Below are 18221 nucleotides of genomic sequence, written 5' to 3'. Positions count from 1 at the left end.
GGGTCAAGGCCAGGGGTGCTGCTAAACAACCTCTGGTGCACAGGACAGCTCCACCACAAACAGTTATCTGGTCCAAAATGTCACGAGCACTGAGGTGGAGAAAACCTGCACTAGTCACATGTGACTACTGAGCATTTCAGATGTGGCTACTGAGACTGGGGACTAAAATTTTAATTTTATTTAACTTCAATTAATTTAAATTTTAGAATTAAAAAATTTAAGAGACTAAAACTAACAAAACAGGAATTCAAATGTAAATAGCCATGTGTGTTTCAGACAGCACAGCTGTCAAGGATGTGCGTAAATATAAAATAAAGGTCTTATTTCCCAAGGAAACAAGAACAAAGTATCTTCAGGGAAAAGAGAGATCTGATCCTTAGGATTGGCAAATAATAAGCATAAATAAAAGCATAAAAGTGAACACCCAAGAAGCTTTAGGACACATGTCCCGGCACCAAACAGGAAATCGCAGGGAAACTCTCCCTCTGTCACTGCAGGCCACTCACTCTTGCAGGGTCTCCACCCCCTTTTCTTTGTACTGCAGTTCTTGCTTCATCTGGGTCAGCTCTCGCTTTAATCTGGAAAGCTAAAGACAAATTACATTTTTTTTTCCACATAAAGAAGCTGTGAAAACTGATTTCTACAGTTGTTAGCATTGTCATCTAAGTTTCTGACTACCTTGCAATTCACGGGGTCACCCATTCTCTCCATGGCCTTCCATCCCTGGCATATCAAACAGCCCTGGCATATCAAACAGCCCTGGCAGAGGGGCCGGCTCGCTTAGACCCACAAGGTCCGGGTCACGAACAGCTTTCTAACACGTGGAGCCCTGGAACCAGCAATGATTTTCTTTTTCAAGGTATTGATTTACACATTGCAATGAGCAAACTTTGTCATACTTTTTTCATCCTCTCTTCTGCTTACTACCCACAGATCCCACCTAGGAAACCCTGTTGCTCAAAGCATGGCTTCCCACTACCTGGAAGTCAGTCGTCTGCAGTGCTTATTTAAACAGGTGCTAGGACCCACTCCAGGCCTTGTTAAAACTTGGTGGGGGCGAGGCGGGGGGTGTCTGGAGCTCACACTTTGAACTGATGCCCCAGGTGTTTTTCGTTGGTGTACTAGAATGTGAGAACCACGGCACTAAAAGAGACACCCTGGTTTAGGGACTGAGACACCAGGACGGGAGGCTTGGCCTCTAAGATGTCTCCCGTCCCCCCTCCCAGACACCCAAGACAAGGGGCTGAAGGGATGGAACATGGTGGCACACAAAGAACCCGGCACCACTGGCAAGGAGCACCGGCACCTTCTGGTCAAACGCCATCGTAGGCAAGATTTCTCTGGGAATACAGCCACCAGGGAAGAACAGCAGATGCTAAAGCTGCTGAGGGACAGGGCTGGCAGCCCACTAATACAGGGAAGCAGCCCTCTGAGGTCGGGCCCTGATGTCACCAAATCTATCCAAACGGGGGGTGAATCTAGCCCCATGAAACACACTGAGGGATACAGGTGATTTTTTGTTAGATGGGCTGAGGCTTTAAAATGAAACTTTTCCCTTCCTATCGGAAAAAAAAAAGTGGAAAGTAAAACCAAATGTGGTAATAATTCATGAAATGGAAAATCTTACTAAAATATGGGTGTTATACACACTGGCCACCATAAAATGAACCATGATAAGTGATGTTACATAAAAACACATACGGGGCTTCTAGTTGTGAAAATATTCGTTTTACTCACCCTATCCCGACGACTTGCTATTTCTGCTTTAATTTGGTATGGGTCGTACTTTGTATTTGTTGAATATCCAAAGAAGGCTAAACAGAAGGAAAATATTTTATTTTATAATGGATCCTTTAAAGTAAATAAATACACATAGATACGAACTTCTGATTCACCATATTAAGTAGTTAATTCTCAGTCTCAGACTTCCAAGTTGGCGCTGGCTCCTGAAGAATTAACATTTTACAACCTTGAATCTTGATGTTTGATTTTTGCATGAGGCCCTTCTACGTGTTTCCACATAATAAAATATATGGCTATAGGTAAATCAAAACTCTGTTTACTTCAACTGCAAGACTACTAGGGTTAAAAACCATATACACACGGGGGGAGGGGTACGGTTATGGTATAGAAAACTATTCTAACTATGTAAACAGTACATACAGTATGAACCCATTTTTACTTCCTTTTAAAATGCACGCACCCATGGAAGTCACTGGAAGAAAAGAACCCAAAAGTTGACTGCTATTCTCAATGGTTTCATTGCAAAAGATTTTATATTCACTCTCTTCATATCTATAGTCTCCACATGAACGATTTTTGACACAAGAAAGAAAAAAACCCCACAGATTTGTAAAATGAAAAAGACAACTTTCTAGTCACGTATCAGTATCTGGCAGGCTTGAGGAAAAGCAATTCTTCCACGTTGTTGGTTCCCCGAAAGCTGAAGCAAAGCACCCACGCTGTTATTCTAAGCAGCTTGGTTTTTTTGTTTTTTGGTTTTTTAAAATTTATTTATTTTATTTATTTATTTTTGGCTGCGTTGGGTCTTCGTTGCTGCACGCGGGCTTTCTCTAGTTGCGGCAAGAGGGGGCTACTCTTCGTTGCGGTGCGCGGGCTTCTCATTGCGGTGGCTTCTCTTGCTGTGGAGCACGGGCTCTAGGCACGCGGGCTTCAGTAGTTGTGGTACATGGGCTTAGCTGCTCCGCAGCATGTGGGATCTTCCCGGACCAGGGCTCAAACCCGTGTCCCCTGCATTGGCAGGCAGACTCCTAATCACTGCGCCACCAGGGAAGCCCAGCAGCTTGTTTTTGAGGGATGTTTAGCTAAATCACATCTCATAGATAAATGCTTTCTTCAGCGGTGCAGCACACATGATTTAAAGCCTTTTGACAGACGCAGCATCGTGATTACAGACGGCTAATACCTGGGGGTGAATGAGGTGCGCTCAGCCATCCAGCTGTGTGCTAAGCACTGTCAGCCAAGCCCTCTCCACTGTCTCAGCGACTGGGGCAGCTCGCGGCTGTTTCTTTCTCCCTTTCTTTTCTTTCTTTTTCTTTATTTTTTTAAATTAATTTTTATTGGAGTATAGTTGATTTACAATGTTGTGTTAGTTTCTACTGTACAGCAAAATGAATCAGCTATACATATACATATATCCCCCTTTTTTTGGATTTCCTTCCCATTTCCGCCATGTCTAATTTCTATCACCCCATCCACCTCTCTGCATCCCTTTTTCTTGATGCTTCTGTCTCCTTTCTCTTAGGCCTTGGAGCCGCAGTGACTTGGTTCCCGTCCCTTCCTGAGTTGTGGAGGCTCCTCTTTCTTCATCTGAGAGTCACCCCACACTGGTGTAATCTGCCTCCGGGTCATTTTCATTAGTTTCACCTGCTCAGAAGACCCATCAGCAGGGCCAGCATCCATTCTTTTACTCCTTTGATCTGGGTACCAAAGGCTGTCATACAGGTAACTTACATGTCAACACCTAGAAACTAGTTTACAATCATCTCCTGATTTCATATTGGAGAAGCTGGCTCAAAGCCATCAAGTGGGGCTTCCCTGGTGGCACAGTGGTTAAGAATCCGTCTGCCAAGGCAGGGGACACGGGTTCGAGCCCTGGTCCGAGAAGATCCCACATGCTTCAGAGCAACTAAGCCCTTTCACCACAACTACTGAGCCTGCGCTCTAGAGCCCGCGAGCCACAACTACTGAGCCCACGTGCCACAACTACTGAAGCCCGCGCGCCTAGAGCCCGTGCTCCGCAGCAAGAGAAGCCACCGCAATGAGAAGCCCGCGCACCGTAACGAAGAGTAGCCCCTGCTCGCTGCAACTAGAGAAAGCCCGCGTGCAGCAATGAAGACCCAACGCAGCCAAAAATAAATAAATAAATTTATATTAGAAAGCCATCAAGTGGTTTAAACAGCAAGAGCATTTAATATCCTCAAATAGAACCACATCCCAACTTAATGTGAGCTGTTCAGATAGCTCCTGTTTTTAAAAAAATACAGTTCTATGGAAAATCTACTATTCTAAGCCCCAGTCAGAATTTCAAATTACTAGAATCTACTGCAAATAAATATCTGGAGGAGCTGTTTGCCAAATTTATCTCAAATGTTCTTATATTTAGAATTCTAATCTCTCAAAAACACAGAGTAAAATGTTTTTTAAATAGAATTCTTTCTAAGACGAAGAATGTTTATTTCCAAATCCTAGAACCTCCATCTTGCCTGACTCTTTGGTCTCATTTAAGACCAGTAATGAAAGCAACACCTCAAACAATGCCCTTAAGAGGCAGAAGTTGAAATAACTTATAAAATCTCCACATTAAACTCCTGGGACTTAAGTTTCCCAAGCCTGAGCTTAAGGGGCTTCCACTGGGGCCCAGACAACATGCAAATAAGCCTAGGGCTTGCTGACTCCTTCCACGTGGGGCCACTTGTCACCTTGCAGCTGAGGAAGACAATGCCAACAGTTACCACCTGGGATCTTTCCCATTCCGGGTAGAAAGTAACCCCACCACCAAAGTCCAGGGAAGTTAACTGCAACGTTAAACATCAGTAACAATGATCTGAAATCGTTGCCAAAACTTTCTGTCTGTGCAGTTTCATAGGGAAAATGAGCAAAGAGCCTTGAAGTGCACGCTGGAGGTGTAGTGGGTACAGATGGACAGATACATGGCACCCTGCCCCCAGTTCTTCTGCGTAACTAACAGAGCCCTGAGGCACTTGGGCATCCGCCTCTCCCCCAGGACACTCAGCCTGGACCAGTCCCGGAGGGGGACCCCGATAAACCACGACATCACTGAGCTGCCCGGTCCACCAACGGGGAGGCCCACCACCCCCTGGAGGACGCTGCTAGTGACAACGACAGCCTTACTGTCCAGGCCGAGGGGAGTTAGTCTTCTCTGCTACTTATAGCTGAAAACATCCTAAATGGTCAAAGGTTTTACTTATTGATACCATTCATGTCACCTTTGCCACGGTCTCTAAAGCTATAAAATTCCAGGACCGGGATGAGGGAAAAGGCAACTCAAGTACCTAAGACGGTGAGTACATTTTATCTTCAAATGCTAAGGAGAGTGATAAACACTGGCAGAACTTCTAATGATATAATTCAATTTATAAAGACAAATTCTCAGTTCCTGATGTCTGCCAGTAAGTCTAATGGAAGCCGTTTGTGGAGTCCAAGGAAAAGCTCAAGACTCTGGACCCCATTTTTAATGGCACGTACACCACAACACTTAGAAAAAGAAACATCTTCCTCCGTTAAGACACGTCTGCAATCTCAAGGTTTAGGATAAATGCGAGACTTTCACCTCTGAAGCTTTCTTCTCACTTGAAGAGTTTGAGTGGGCAGAGCTATTAAACAGCTTAAGGAGGCCGCTCAGGCATACAGCATTGGCTTTGGATGATATAATAAGAAGGTCATAGCTTAACTGGACCTCACCAATGTAAATTACTATACCTTGCTATTATAGGGTAACTGTCACATTTATTTCATCTATCCTCATAAAATCTTTATGAGAGATGACGATTATGTTTCCCCACTTTATAAATGAAGGCTCAGTGTGTAGTGACTTGACCTACACTGTGCCATCAGTCAAAGAGGGACTTCTGTCTAGAACTTGGGCTCCTGTGGGTCAGATTAGCTTTTCCAACTTAAGAAGAAATGGCCCTCTGGCTCCCCGGTGCACAACAGGAGAACTCAATCTGTGTTATTTAGCACTCAAAATGCTGCAGACCCCAGTAATTACTTTGGATTTCGATTTTATGGGTTAGTAAAAGGGGGAAATGTGTCCATGTCTGTCCCTGTCTCCGTCTCCTCTTACACACAGGCCTCCTCTGGACCGTGAGAACCCAAGATCGCCCCAGGCGGATGACATGCTTTAAAAGAGGGTAGTCCTTCTCCAAAGGCATCCTCTGGGCAGGCAGACGGCTCCTTGGGACCAGGTGTGCGCCTTCCAGGCGTCGGCACCGCACGGAGCTGCTCGAGGGAGCCCAGGAGGACTCCGGCACAGAGGACAGCAAGCCTGGACAGTTCCGTGCTGACAGGTACTAATTACCAGAGCCGACCAAGGCATGCCTGTAAACAACCGAGGCCAACTAAAGAGGGCATGACCTCTTTTTTAAAGGCACCAGAAGCAAAGGAACAAAAAAATCTAACTAGCCCACTGAGAGGTAACCTACAGAAGTAACACAAGAGCCCACCAAATCCAAACCAAGAAGTCCCTCTCTAGGGCAGATGAGGAGATGTGGTAAAAATGTGTGCTCTGCGACAACCTTCGAGATTGAGTCCTGCCAACTAATACCTGGGAAGATGCTACGTGAGCCATTTTTTTCCTGCCTGCTCCAACATGCCTGTGTGCAGGAAAACGAAGGGCTGAATGGATGGACTGTGGCCTTTATCCTCAGCTAGGCAGGAGATGAGAAATCTTCACCAGGGAAACAAGGGAAGATAGTCTTTGTGGGAAGGGCCTGGAGCCTCAGAAAGAATTCGGCCGGACAGAGGACTGATAAGGTCAAGCTTCCCCACCGCCCGAGCCAGCCCGGGCCAGGAATGCAGGGCGGGTCAGCGCTTTCTCACCGGAGATAAGGCTGACTCTTTCCCAGGCACCCGAAGAGACTTTGGCTGTAGGCTTCTGGGAGCTCCCAGGAGCCAGGGTAACAAAGTCATACTCCTGCTGCTGGAAGAAAGGATCACAATCAGTGGATCGCAACTCTGGGAATCCCCTGGGGAGCTTTAAAAAAAAAAGTGTCTGGCCCCAGCCAAGGCCAATTAAACCCAAATCTCCAGGGGTGGCAGTGGGGCCCAGACAGAAGAGTTTTCGAAAGCCCTTCGGGAGATTCCTCCAGTGCAGCCAGGGTTGAGAACCACTGGTGCAGATTCTTCTGCAAAGGACCAAAGAGTAAATATTTCTGGCCTTGTGGGCCATACACTCTCTGTCTCAGTTCCTCGACTCTGCCACCGTAGCTGCTGCAGACAATGGGTAAGTGAATGGACCTCGCTAGGTCCCAATAAAAGTTTATTTACAAAACACCCAGAGTGGACAGGATTCAGCCTGCGGGCCAAAATTTGCTGACCTGTGGTTCAGACTATAATTTACCCCAAGCAAGAATTCCTTCTAAAAGGTCCTGCAACTGGTCATATACTTCATCTGAACGCATCTGGAGGCCAGAGTTTCTCAGGAACAATGAAAAAAAAGTTTCTGAAATAACGAATGTATTCAGTGTTTAAAAAGAAGGCAAACAGAAGAACATATTGCAGTGAAGAAAGTAGGAGAAAACTCTACAAAATGGAGGTGCAGAGAAAGTACTGGGTGTGTCTTAGAGACTGAGTCCTTTGTAGTGAAGAGTTCCATGCCAGGGTTCTACAGAGCATTGGACAGGACTGGGCCCCAGGCAGCTAGCTCATAAGCGAACAGAACTAAAGCAGAGTTGGGGTCTTAGTCTCATGGGGATATGTGTGCTCAAATCCAGCAAAGCATGACTTTGTTTTGGTCAGAGACAAAAAAGTTAAGGCTTGGATATTCTCAGGCACCAGATGGCCCAATACTGACACAAAATCTTTCCTCTCCAATGAACAGAGTTTTATTCTGATGACTTCCATAACTCAGGGGGAAATCTGTGAAAGGTGTGCAAGAGAGCACTTCCCCTCCCCTTGCCCTCCCCCACGCCCTTCTGCTCCAATATTGGAAATGACTTTCTAGTGAATTCCTCTGTTTACAATTATTGCCTCATTTTCCCCTACAATCAGCCGTTCAGGATAAATCGTGTCCCCAACACCAGGCGCTAAGGAAATATCTGTTGAAAACTAAATGACTAGTTTAGTGATCCCACCATGGGCCACGAGAAAATCAAGAAGCACAAGGCGTTCTGCCTTCCACGTGCCCCTTCAAGTGTTGTAAAATTGCCAGACAACTTGTCAATTTATAATGGGTCCTTATTTCCAGGTAACTTGAACAATGGGAGGGCAGGCTGTTCCAAAGCCACGATCAGTTCTTCTGAGCTGACTCTTCCCTGTCTCGGAAATACTTCACAGCACTGAAGGCTAGCTACACAAAAAGATCTGGGTTCAAATCCAAGGTCTACCGTTTACTAGGGATGTAACCTTCGAGGAGTAACTTAGCCTACCCAATATTGTTTCTGTGTGTACACCGAAAATAACATTACCATGTTACAATGCTTCACGATGCTGCAATCACAACAATGCAGGAAAACACTAGCCCATTCGATGCTGGCTCCCTTCACTCGGAGTCACTGTCAATGAAGGAAGTAATGGGAAATAAGTCCAAATCTCCCTCTGTTCCCAGTACCCGAGCAAGGAGCCCTGCTTTAGATGACTAACAATGTGAGCGATCTGGGTGGTGCCAGACCCAGGTGGCCAACTGGAGCCCAGGTGTGCCATGGATCCTGCCACCAGCAGCTCCTGATGTGGGCCCGGACCTCCGTAGGAGACATCTGTTAGAGCACAAGCCACCAGGATCACTGTCTTGAACTTCAGCCTGTGGCCAGAAATAGTTCATTTGAGTCATATCTAACAGAATGATCCTCAATGAAGTTCAGGTTACATGGCAAATTGAAAGAGCTTGATCAAAAACCCCAGGGATAGCAGCAACTTGATAAAATGCTTGAATTAGTTCCTAGCTTCCATTCGTAGTCTTTCTCCCTGAGGAGACAGGCTCCAGCAAGAGCCACTGGCATCTCCAGCCCTTCATGAAAACGGCCTAAGCTAGCCTCCAATGCCACCTGCACGAGTAGAGGCAGAGATCGCGTCTATGCAGGGACCTCTCACGGGTTGGGGAGTGGAGTCCCATGGTAGGATCTCAGGTCAACACCACAGAGTCATCACCTTCCTTGACTCAAGGTTTCCTCATACATGACTTCAAAGACAGCATCTCAAGTGTTTCTTTTTTACGGGGCATTAATAAAATTCTACAGAGCACAGGAAGAATGAAATTGAGTGCAATTCCCTACTTGCCCAAATGTCAATGGAGTGAAAAGCCCGTGGAAATACAAAAACTGATGCTGAGGGAAGTCCCAGCTCCAGGGGACTATAAGTTCTGGATGCCCTTACCCTCTAGGCTCCACGTTGCTATGGGACTCCTCCCCTCGGGCTGGGCATAGAATCTGATAGGCTGCAACTACGTCCTCCTGTATTTGCATCCTCAAGCGCTCCAGTCCCGAGTCCCCACACTCACTGCAACTGAAGTCCTGGCTGCACCAGTACAGTAACCAGTACATAAGACACACCTTCTCTTGATGAAATTTGTCCTTTCAATGACTGGCAAGAAACTTCCTGCCAGGTTTTTCTGATATGTGCTTCTCCCATCTTAGAAAGACTGACTGGAAAGCCTCTTTGGAGACCTAACCAAACCTGACCATGGAACAGATGAGGTGCCTACAGGCTACTGGGAAGAAATACTCTATTAGGTTGAATCATATGAAATTGCCAATATTTGGGCCTTTTTTTTTTTTTTAATTTTTATTTATTTATTTATTTTTAATTTATGGCTATGTTGGGTCTTCGTTTCTGTGCGAGGGCTTTCACTAGTTGTGGCAAGTGGGGGCCACTCTTCATCGCTGTGCGCGGGCCTCTCACTATCGCGGCCTCTCTTGTTGCGGAGCACAGGCTCCAGACACGCAGGCTCAGTAATTGTGGCTCACGGGCCCAGCCGCTCCGCGGCATGTGGGATCCTCCCAGACCAGGGCTCGAACCCGTGTTCCCTGCATTAGCAGGCAGATTCTCAACCACTGCGCCACCAGGGAAGCCCTGGGCCTTTTTAAGCTACAAAAATGACAATTTTATATGGTTCAATCTACTTCTACCAAGTAACTTTTGGAAAGGTTTAGAATCGCTAACTATATGCTTTCAGAAACAGTTATAAGCCAATGCTTTAGCCAAGTGTGACCTCGAGGCACCAAGTCCATGAGATCACTTAAAAGAGACCATATGCTGAGCCATGAAAGTCATCTGAATAGATATCAAAAGATCGAAATCTTATACGTCTAGTCTCTGACCACAATGGAATTAAATTAGAAATCAACAACATGATACCTTTAAAAAGTTCCAACAACTTACTTTTTTTTTTTGGCCATGCCACTCGGCTTGCAGGATCTTAGTTCCCCGACCAGGGACTGAACCCGGGCCCTCAGCAGTGAAATCGAGGAGTCCTAACCACTGGACCACCAGGGAATTCCCCCAACAACTTACTTTTCAAAAAACCCATGGGTCAAGAGAGAAATCACAAAGAAAATGATAAAATATTATGAACTGACTGAAAATGAAAATACCAAAATTTGTGGGATGCAGTTAAAGTAGTACTTAGAGGAGAATTTATACCTTTAGAGGCTATGTGAGAAAAAAGAGAGGCCTGAAATCAATGGTGTAAGCTCTCAATTTAAGAAGGTAGAAAAAGAAGAACAAATTAAAGCCAAACTAAGTAGAAAGAAGGAAATAATAAAGAGGACAAACCAATAAAGTAGAAAACAGACAAGAAATAGGGGGGAAAAAAAAGAAAACCAAAAGCCAGTTCGCTGTAATGCTACACACAATCGATAAACATTGAGCTGTGGTGATTAAGACACAAATTATTAGTATCACAAATAAGAGAAAGGACACCAGCTCAGCGTCCAGACATTGAAAGAATCATGCAGGAATTCTACGAAAAACTTCATAAATTTGACAGTTTGGATCAGCGTTCAGCGGATTCCCCGTGGGCCAAATCCAACTTGTTACTGTTTTTATACTTTTCTCAGAACAAGCCACACACATCACTTAGGTATCATCTCTGGCTGCTTTTGCAGTCTAACAACAGGGTTGAGTAGCTGCATCTAAGATCATATGACCTACAGAGCCTAAAACACTATCTGATCCTTTACAGAAAAGCTTACTGATTTTTGGATTAGATGAAAGAGACGAATTCCTTGAAGCACACAAATACCAAAACTGATTCAAGAAGAAACAGGAAAATCTGACTAGCCCTGTATCTATTAGAGGTATTGAATTTGTAGTTACAAACATTCCCACAAAGACCTCCAGGTCCAGATGGCTCTTCTGGTGAATTCTATCAAACTGTTAAGAAAGCATTAATACCAATCCCACACGAACTTTCCAAAGCCTGGGGAGAAGGGAACACGTCCCAATTCATTCTGTAAGGCCAGTATTACCCTGATACCAAAATCAGAGAAAGACATTACAAGTAAAGAAAACTAGGAAGAGACCAGACTTTTCTAAAAACTAGCACTGAGCTGACCCATCACATTCTGATGGACGGTTAAAAAGAAACAAACAAGAAAAAAACCTAGTACATACCAATAGCTGAAGAACAAGAGATGAAGCAGCCTGGAAACAACATACCATCATACCTGAGCCTGCATTCTCTCATGGCACATGGAGACACAGCTATCTCAATTCCTGCTACAGGGGGCAAAGCCCACCCCCACCGCTCTCTTCTTCACAGCTTGTATGCTGCAGTGAAAAAGATGTTTGACCCCTTGGCCTCAACTCCATTCTGACCTGCAAAACGGGATAAAGCTTTGACCACATCTTTAACGTTCAAAGCTGTGTCACCAGAGCCAAATAGCCTGCAACATGGCAGTCACGTCACAGGTAAGTCCCTCCATGTCTCAACCAGACTTAGGTTTTTATACAATAAAACCTAGCAGTACCAACTTCATACGCTCTCCCCAAGCTCACCGGCACGCGGGACAGTCATGGCCGCAAGCACCTGCAGTGGGCGGTTAAGCGTGACAACTCTGTCGGGAAGGGACCGGCTCAGGCAGTGACTGACTGGGTCAGTAACCAGAGGCTTTGGCTTCTGCGACGGCACCTGATTCCTTCAATTCCTGAGCATCTGCTGAGTCCTCCTGAAACAGGAGGCCACGTCTGGCAGGCTCCAAAACTCGGAGGGGTTCCCTTTGGAAGACGTCAGTGTGCACCCATCTCACTTGAAGGGCAGACAGTGAGTTCTGAGTTCCCCTGATTCCCCGCGTTATACTGAGTTCCCCCACCTTCAGTGTCTTGCCCAAGAAAGTATGCTACAAAGAGACAGGGGCTTGACATGTGTGGAGGCTCCTGAATCTTTCCATCCAGGACCAACAAAACCAGCGTACGGACTTCCCAGGGATCACCCCAGACAAGCAGGAATAACGGCAGAGATCTCTGGGTGAAGCCCTTTTCCACGCTGACAAACAGAAGTCAGGAGGTTGTTCTGTGTCACTACCTGAAACGTGCTTGTTTATCTTCTCCTTTCCCCACCCTCACGGAAGCCTCTCCTTTCTTGGGCTCCCCCGTGTTGCAGTGCCTGGGCACAAGGTGGGCAGTTGATCAACATTTGCTGAAGTAGCGGTAGTGAATGACCACCGGATTCCAGCATGGAAGGCTGACTACCTAACAGTTTGCAATTAGAAAATTTAGGAAGCTGTCTTGCCCGACTCAAGCTCAGTGTCTGCAGAAAGCCTAGCAGAGAGACGGCTTTGGAAGCCACGCGTGTTAACCGCGGGGGACGGTCAACTCACAGCTGGTGTACGAGCGGCCGTCGTCCTCGCACATCTTGTGCAGCTGCTGGTATTCCTCCTGGGCCAGCTCGAAACGCTGCTGCTTAATCTGGTAGATTTCTTTCTTGGCATTGAGGGCCTCCTGGGCTACAATTAAATACTCCTTCAGCATCCGTTCCTGCTCCCGCCGCCACTGTTCTCTGGGATCCTCAATCTGGGTAAGCTCTGAAATTGGAAGGGTAAGAACATAGGGGACTTCAAAGTAAAATCTTTACGTTGACCAATAATCATGCAGTTAGGTGACTCGTCGATAAGAAAATTAATTAACTACCAGGAGGTACATTATGGAAGCGTCTATACAACGAACCTCCCAGAATGTGGATCACCTCCTATTTACACACCCATGCTTGGGACGAGAAGAAAGCTCTGTAGACACGGCAATAGCTCCATGGAGGGGAAGACGGTACCAGGCAACTTTTCACACTCTAAGTAAATGTTGGTGGACATGAACCCAAAGGAGCTCATCCCTGTCAAACTAAGACACATGTCCAACCTTCCTCTCCCCTGCCTTCTTCAAGCCGGGCTGCTGTGGGCTCTGCTGTCCCCATGACTGGCTCATTCCCCTTCTCCCACCTCCCACGCCAGACGGCGTCCTTCTGCATTCTTCGTGGACTTCCCAGAAATCCCCCGTTTTCCGCTCTGGCTCTCTCACTCTACCAGCTCCCGTAAGGGCTCATGCCCACCTCCGGCTCCAGCCTCTCCCCTGAGCGCCCATCCTTTCTCTCCTCCTCCCTCCTAGAGGCACCTCCACCTGGACGGACGCAAAGTAATTCTGAGTCACTCGTCCAAAGCAGAACTCACTCTCACACAGCGCCCTTTCACTACACAAACCAAAGCAAACCAAAGGAAGCCACGCTGACGAGCGCCTGCTTCTCCCGCCTGCCCCTCGGAGTAAGCGCCTTCATCTGGATCTACCCACTGAGCCAACCTGGGACTCGCCCTCAGAGAACTCCTGCTCCTTTCCCCACGCAGAATATTCCATGGGTCATCCAGAACTGGCAATTCCCGCCCCTGCATATAATAGTGGCTGACATACGCCTTCTCTCCTTCTCCCCTTAGTTCAATCAGACCCTCACGATCTCTCTCCAAAAACACGCAGGCTGCCTGCCTCATCCCACCAAAAGCCATCCTCCGTGCGTTCACCAAAGTGACCTTCCCAACTCTGCCTCCGATTCTCTAACACGTGGCCTTTTTTAAAGCACAAGGTTGTACCTTGGCGTGATGAAATGTTCTGGAACTAGATAAAAGTGGTAGCTGGACAACACTGTGAATGCACCAAATGCCACTGAACTGCACACTTTTAAACGGTGAATTTTACATTCTGTGCATCTCAATGGTTCTGTGCATCAAAATGGTTAAAAATGTAAATTTTAGGTCATCTTTGCCCCATACACACAAGAGCACCTGCTAGGATGTTTCAAGTAAGTCCTTCCTTTTTAAACCCCCTCCCAGCAACATCCCCTACCCCGCTTCACACTGCTACCCCAGGGCCCCTCCTAGAAAGCCTCTCTGGGCCTTAAAAGCTCCCATGGGGAAATAAGAAACAAAGACAACAAAAATCGGGGTCCTGACCTAGCCCGGGAGTCCAGATTCAGTGGGCTGAGGGGGCGCGGGCAGAGTCACAGCTGTTATAAGTGCCCGGATGTCTCTGACGTTGACTCAGCCATGAAACTCGCCCCGGCCGACAGGCATCGTTCGCACTCTGTCCAGTGCACCCGAGAGTCTTGGGAACCTTGAAGGTGATCCACGCAGGGCCCCTCTGGTACCCTCACCTCACCGTCAATCTGCACAGTTCCAACTTAATATTTGACTCCTCAGGTTCTGTGCCTTTAGAGAGCTTTAAAGCTGTGCTATCGAGAGTTAGATTCTCAGGAGCAAGTTTTCTGGAATGGGGTCTCTGGCCCATGTACAAATTGTTACAATAATAATCTTTTTTGTTCCTGGGGGAAAAAAAAAGAGTTGGGTTCCCTGAAGGTCTCAGAGGCAGGAGGTGGTATGACCCTGGAGCTGATGTCTTCAGCCACATCCCCCACGGTGCTGGGTCACCCGTTATACTCAAGGTGGCCGGAAGAAAGTCCGTGGTGATTATTCGGTTTTCAGGTTCATGGCCAAGTCTAGCGTGTCATGTTGAATCCTTAGGGTGGAGCCTGGGTCTCACTTTCCTGTGTCCCCAGGGCCTCAAGAGTGGACAGCACACAGAGGTGCTCTGTGACACTTGCTGTGACTCAGCCAGCAGGAGAGCAAGGCACACCAGAGGCAAAGAAGGGGACACAGAGGGAGGAGCAAGCGGGGTTTACGAGAGACGAGCCAGAACGGGTCAGTCCTGGGCCTCGGCGGCAGGCAGGCGGCTTCCAAAAAGGTTGTGTGAGGCGGATGCTTGTGCCGTTCAGCGCTGCCGCCCGGGCCCAGAGAGGCCCACAGCACGGGGAAGGTGGCCCAGAAGGCCAGACAGCCCGGCCGCACGCAGCCCAGGGGCTGCGGGCCAGCCAGGCCAGAGGGAGGGCGGTGGACACACCCGCAAGCCCTCCTGCCACTGGTATAACCGCCGGGGAGGGCAGCAGGGCCAGGGCGGCACTCACCCCCCCGCCCAATCCCTGGGTAAGAGCCGCAGTCACGTGAAGGCTGAGTGTACGGATCGGAAACTCCCCTGCCCCAGGACCCAGCCAGGACGCCTCGCCATTCAGGGTTCCAAATGCTGAATTCCGGAGGCCGGCTGGCAAGTGACAATGCAGGAATCAGCCCTAGAGATACCAGTCCGGGTCGATCACACTAAGGGGACAGGAGGAGCCGTGGGACTGAGCGTGGAAGGAGCTTTGTCACTCACATGCTGGGCACCCCGCCCCCGGCCTCCCCCGCACTCAACAAACTGAAGGACAGAAAGCACACCAAGGGGAACGTCGTATCCCCAGCAGTAATGACAATGACAGAAACACTAGGCAGCTAGAACGAAAAGGGGGGAGTGAAGAAATGTGAATCTGAGAGAGAAATGGGTCCCCAGCTGGTCCTCGATGGAGGAAGGCTGAGGAGGCGGCAGAAAGCAAGGAGCGCGGGGCAGAGAAGGCCTGGAACCAAATGCTGCACGTGAAGCAGTGCGTCAGCTCGGCACCACTGACACTCCAGGTGGCTCAGCCTCTTCGGGGGGCCATCCTGGGCGCGGCACGAGGGTGAGCGGCATCCCTGGCCTCCACCCACCAGATGCCGGGAGCACCTCTCCCACGCGTGACCATGAAAAATGCCCCAGACACTACCATGTGTCCCTGGGAGGCAAAACCGGCCCCAGATGAGAACCACTGCTCCCAACAATTCTACCAAGAAGGCTGGATGGTCAAGGACCCATTATTTTAGCTGTGGTCTTTACATCATTTTCTCCCTTCACAAAGCTCCAAAAGGTTTGGTATATTAAAGTTAAAATCAAAGCGATAAGACAAAGTGAAGTTAAGGTAACCACTTGGGCATTTATTGTTCCAAGAACTTGTAAACTTCACTCTGCAAGAAACACCCTTCCCATTTTGAGAGAGATTTCTATTACTGAAACTGCCTGGGAAATTTATTCCTTCTATTAGGTATTCAAACTCTGCATTCCACATATTCCATGCAGGCCTGAGCAACACACAAGCCAGGTAGCTACACAACTGTTTCACTTTTTGAAGAACTCAGCTAATGAACACTTCCGATGACATTTATAAAAACCCAGTTTAATGCCGCATTGGAGAGTAACAATTGTTTCACTCTACAAAAAGAGTTCCTAGCATCCGTGGGATCAATGTGAAAAGTCATTCATATGTAACAACTCAAGTGTGGCACTCTACTTACTATTTATGTGGTCCATGTAATAAATTCCAATTTGTTTATCATATACAGTTTCCCATCCTAAAGGAAGTTCATCCCCAACACAATCGGCAAAGGTCAATGGCTTTGTTATCCTGCAAAATAAAATTATGAAAGCAAATTTGAAAGTGAGGTCAATTTCATGTAAGTTTGCTGAATCGACTCTAGAATTCAGTTTCAATACAAGATTATTATCTAATTGACTGCTTTTGCTCCAACTATTTGGTTGGAAAACTAACTCACTGGCTTTGCCTAAATAATCATCAGTAACAATATCAGTACACTCACAGTTAAAAGCATTACTATCTCACAGTGCAACTTTAAATACCAGCAAAAACAGATATTGACAGTTACAAAACAGGTAAAACAAGCATCTTCTTCCAAGCTGTATGTTTAATGAGGTGATGACAATGGAATGTCGCTCTGCCACAACCGGAGAGCACCTATGTTGTTCTCATTCCCTGACAAATGTTCCCCCCTCACAACTTTCAGTTTCTGTACATTACAGCTTAAATGTATCTAAAATGTATTTGTAAGTTTCATCTACCAGTGGTCATAAGTGAAGGAGTTAAATGTTAACCACTGACCAAAGGCAAAAAGCCAAACAAGCATGGTGACAATACCAGGAGATGCCTACTAAATACTGCCTGTATTCTTTACACAGTAGGAATCAGAAACTGCAAAGGATCCTCTTTGTTTTCTGGAGAAAAACAACAAAAGCACATTGTCTACAGACATTTCTCCTTGAAGTAAATCTGATCAAGGAAAGCTTGGCTTGACACAGATAGATAAAGGAAAGGTTTTCCAGATGGGTTTAAGTAGAACCTCCCCCGCCCCTACACCCCATGATCACGTTGATTGACAAGACAGCTGTGGCATGAAACAAGCCGCCCCTATAATCGTCTGAGCCCAGGCAGCTATGTATTCAGTTGTCTCTATAAATGCACACTGACTGGTATGCATGGGAAGCTGATAACCTAAATTTCACTACCTCAGTCTTCCCACATCTCTGTTCCAGTCTCTGGCCCCAGGAAAGTGAGACACCACAACCAACGCCAAGCCCCACAAGGCCAGTATGAATTCTGAACATGTTATTTCCCCAAACTGGTTCGACAACAAAGCTGTCTCTCCCAGTAGCTTTTAGAAATTGATAAACACTATCAGAACGGCACTGACTGAACTCATCCTCGTTTTAAACATAATGGTTTTAAGAAGTCAGAGTCAATATCAAAACAGAAATACATATACAGAAGGTAGAACACACCATGCAAATCCTCTCAAGTACGATGTGCTCCAAACGCCAGGACATCACAAGATGAGCCTACTGCACAGTGTCGGTCCCAGCCCCGAACACCAGCGTCCGCAGCACAGTTCCTTTACAGGTCAGGAATGCTGTGGTGGCGGCGTGGTTCCAAGTCAAACAGCTAACGGCAGGTTGCTGTGCGCGACTCAAGTCCTGAATGGGACCAAGCCACAACAAACGCTACCTGAAGATAAACTGAGTCCCGAGCACAACTCTGCTATTCTAGATTCACGTATGAGCCTAGAGAAAGATGCCCAAGCACAGGCACGTTCTAAGCATCTTGACATACATGATCTCATTTACTAGACAAATATAGGTGGGAAGGGCTTCCCTGGTGGCGCAGGGGTTAGGAATGTGCCTGCCAATGCAGGGGACACGGGTTCGAGCCCTGGTCCGGGACGATCCCACATGCCGCAGAGCAACTAGGCCCGTGAGCCACAACTACTGAGCCTGCGCACCTAGAGCCCATGCTCCACAACAAGAGAAGCCACCGCAATGAGAAGTCTACGCACCGCAGTGAAGAGTAACCCCCACTC

At 47.2% G+C, this 18221-nt stretch overlaps 1 protein-coding gene across 5 annotated transcripts in view; it reads right to left on the bottom strand.

The window, feature by feature from the left end:
• Positions 1-18221, bottom strand: part of LOC309652864 (protein WWC3-like) — a 129993-nt gene that overhangs the window by 70208 nt on the left and 41564 nt on the right. For 3 of the 5 annotated variants that reach the window (XM_082446947.1, XM_082446946.1, XM_082446948.1), the window contains exons 2-5: positions 16368-16477; positions 12516-12719; positions 1738-1814; positions 507-586 (exon numbers count right to left, since the gene is read on the bottom strand). In XM_082446947.1, coding sequence (XP_082303073.1) covers positions 507-586; positions 1738-1814; positions 12516-12719; positions 16368-16477 — 471 coding nt within the window. Of the gene's footprint in view, positions 1-506; positions 587-1737; positions 1815-12515; positions 12720-16367; positions 16478-17646; positions 17809-18221 lie in introns of those variants that run through there. The other 2 variants (XM_082446950.1, XM_082446949.1) reach the window with 2 other exon arrangements.

This window comes from Balaenoptera physalus (assembly GCF_965194825.1).
Source record: "Balaenoptera physalus genome assembly, chromosome: X".
In the NCBI taxonomy this organism is placed as follows: domain Eukaryota; kingdom Metazoa; phylum Chordata; class Mammalia; order Artiodactyla; family Balaenopteridae; genus Balaenoptera; species Balaenoptera physalus.
This window is presented reverse-complemented; position numbering and strand designations above follow the sequence as displayed.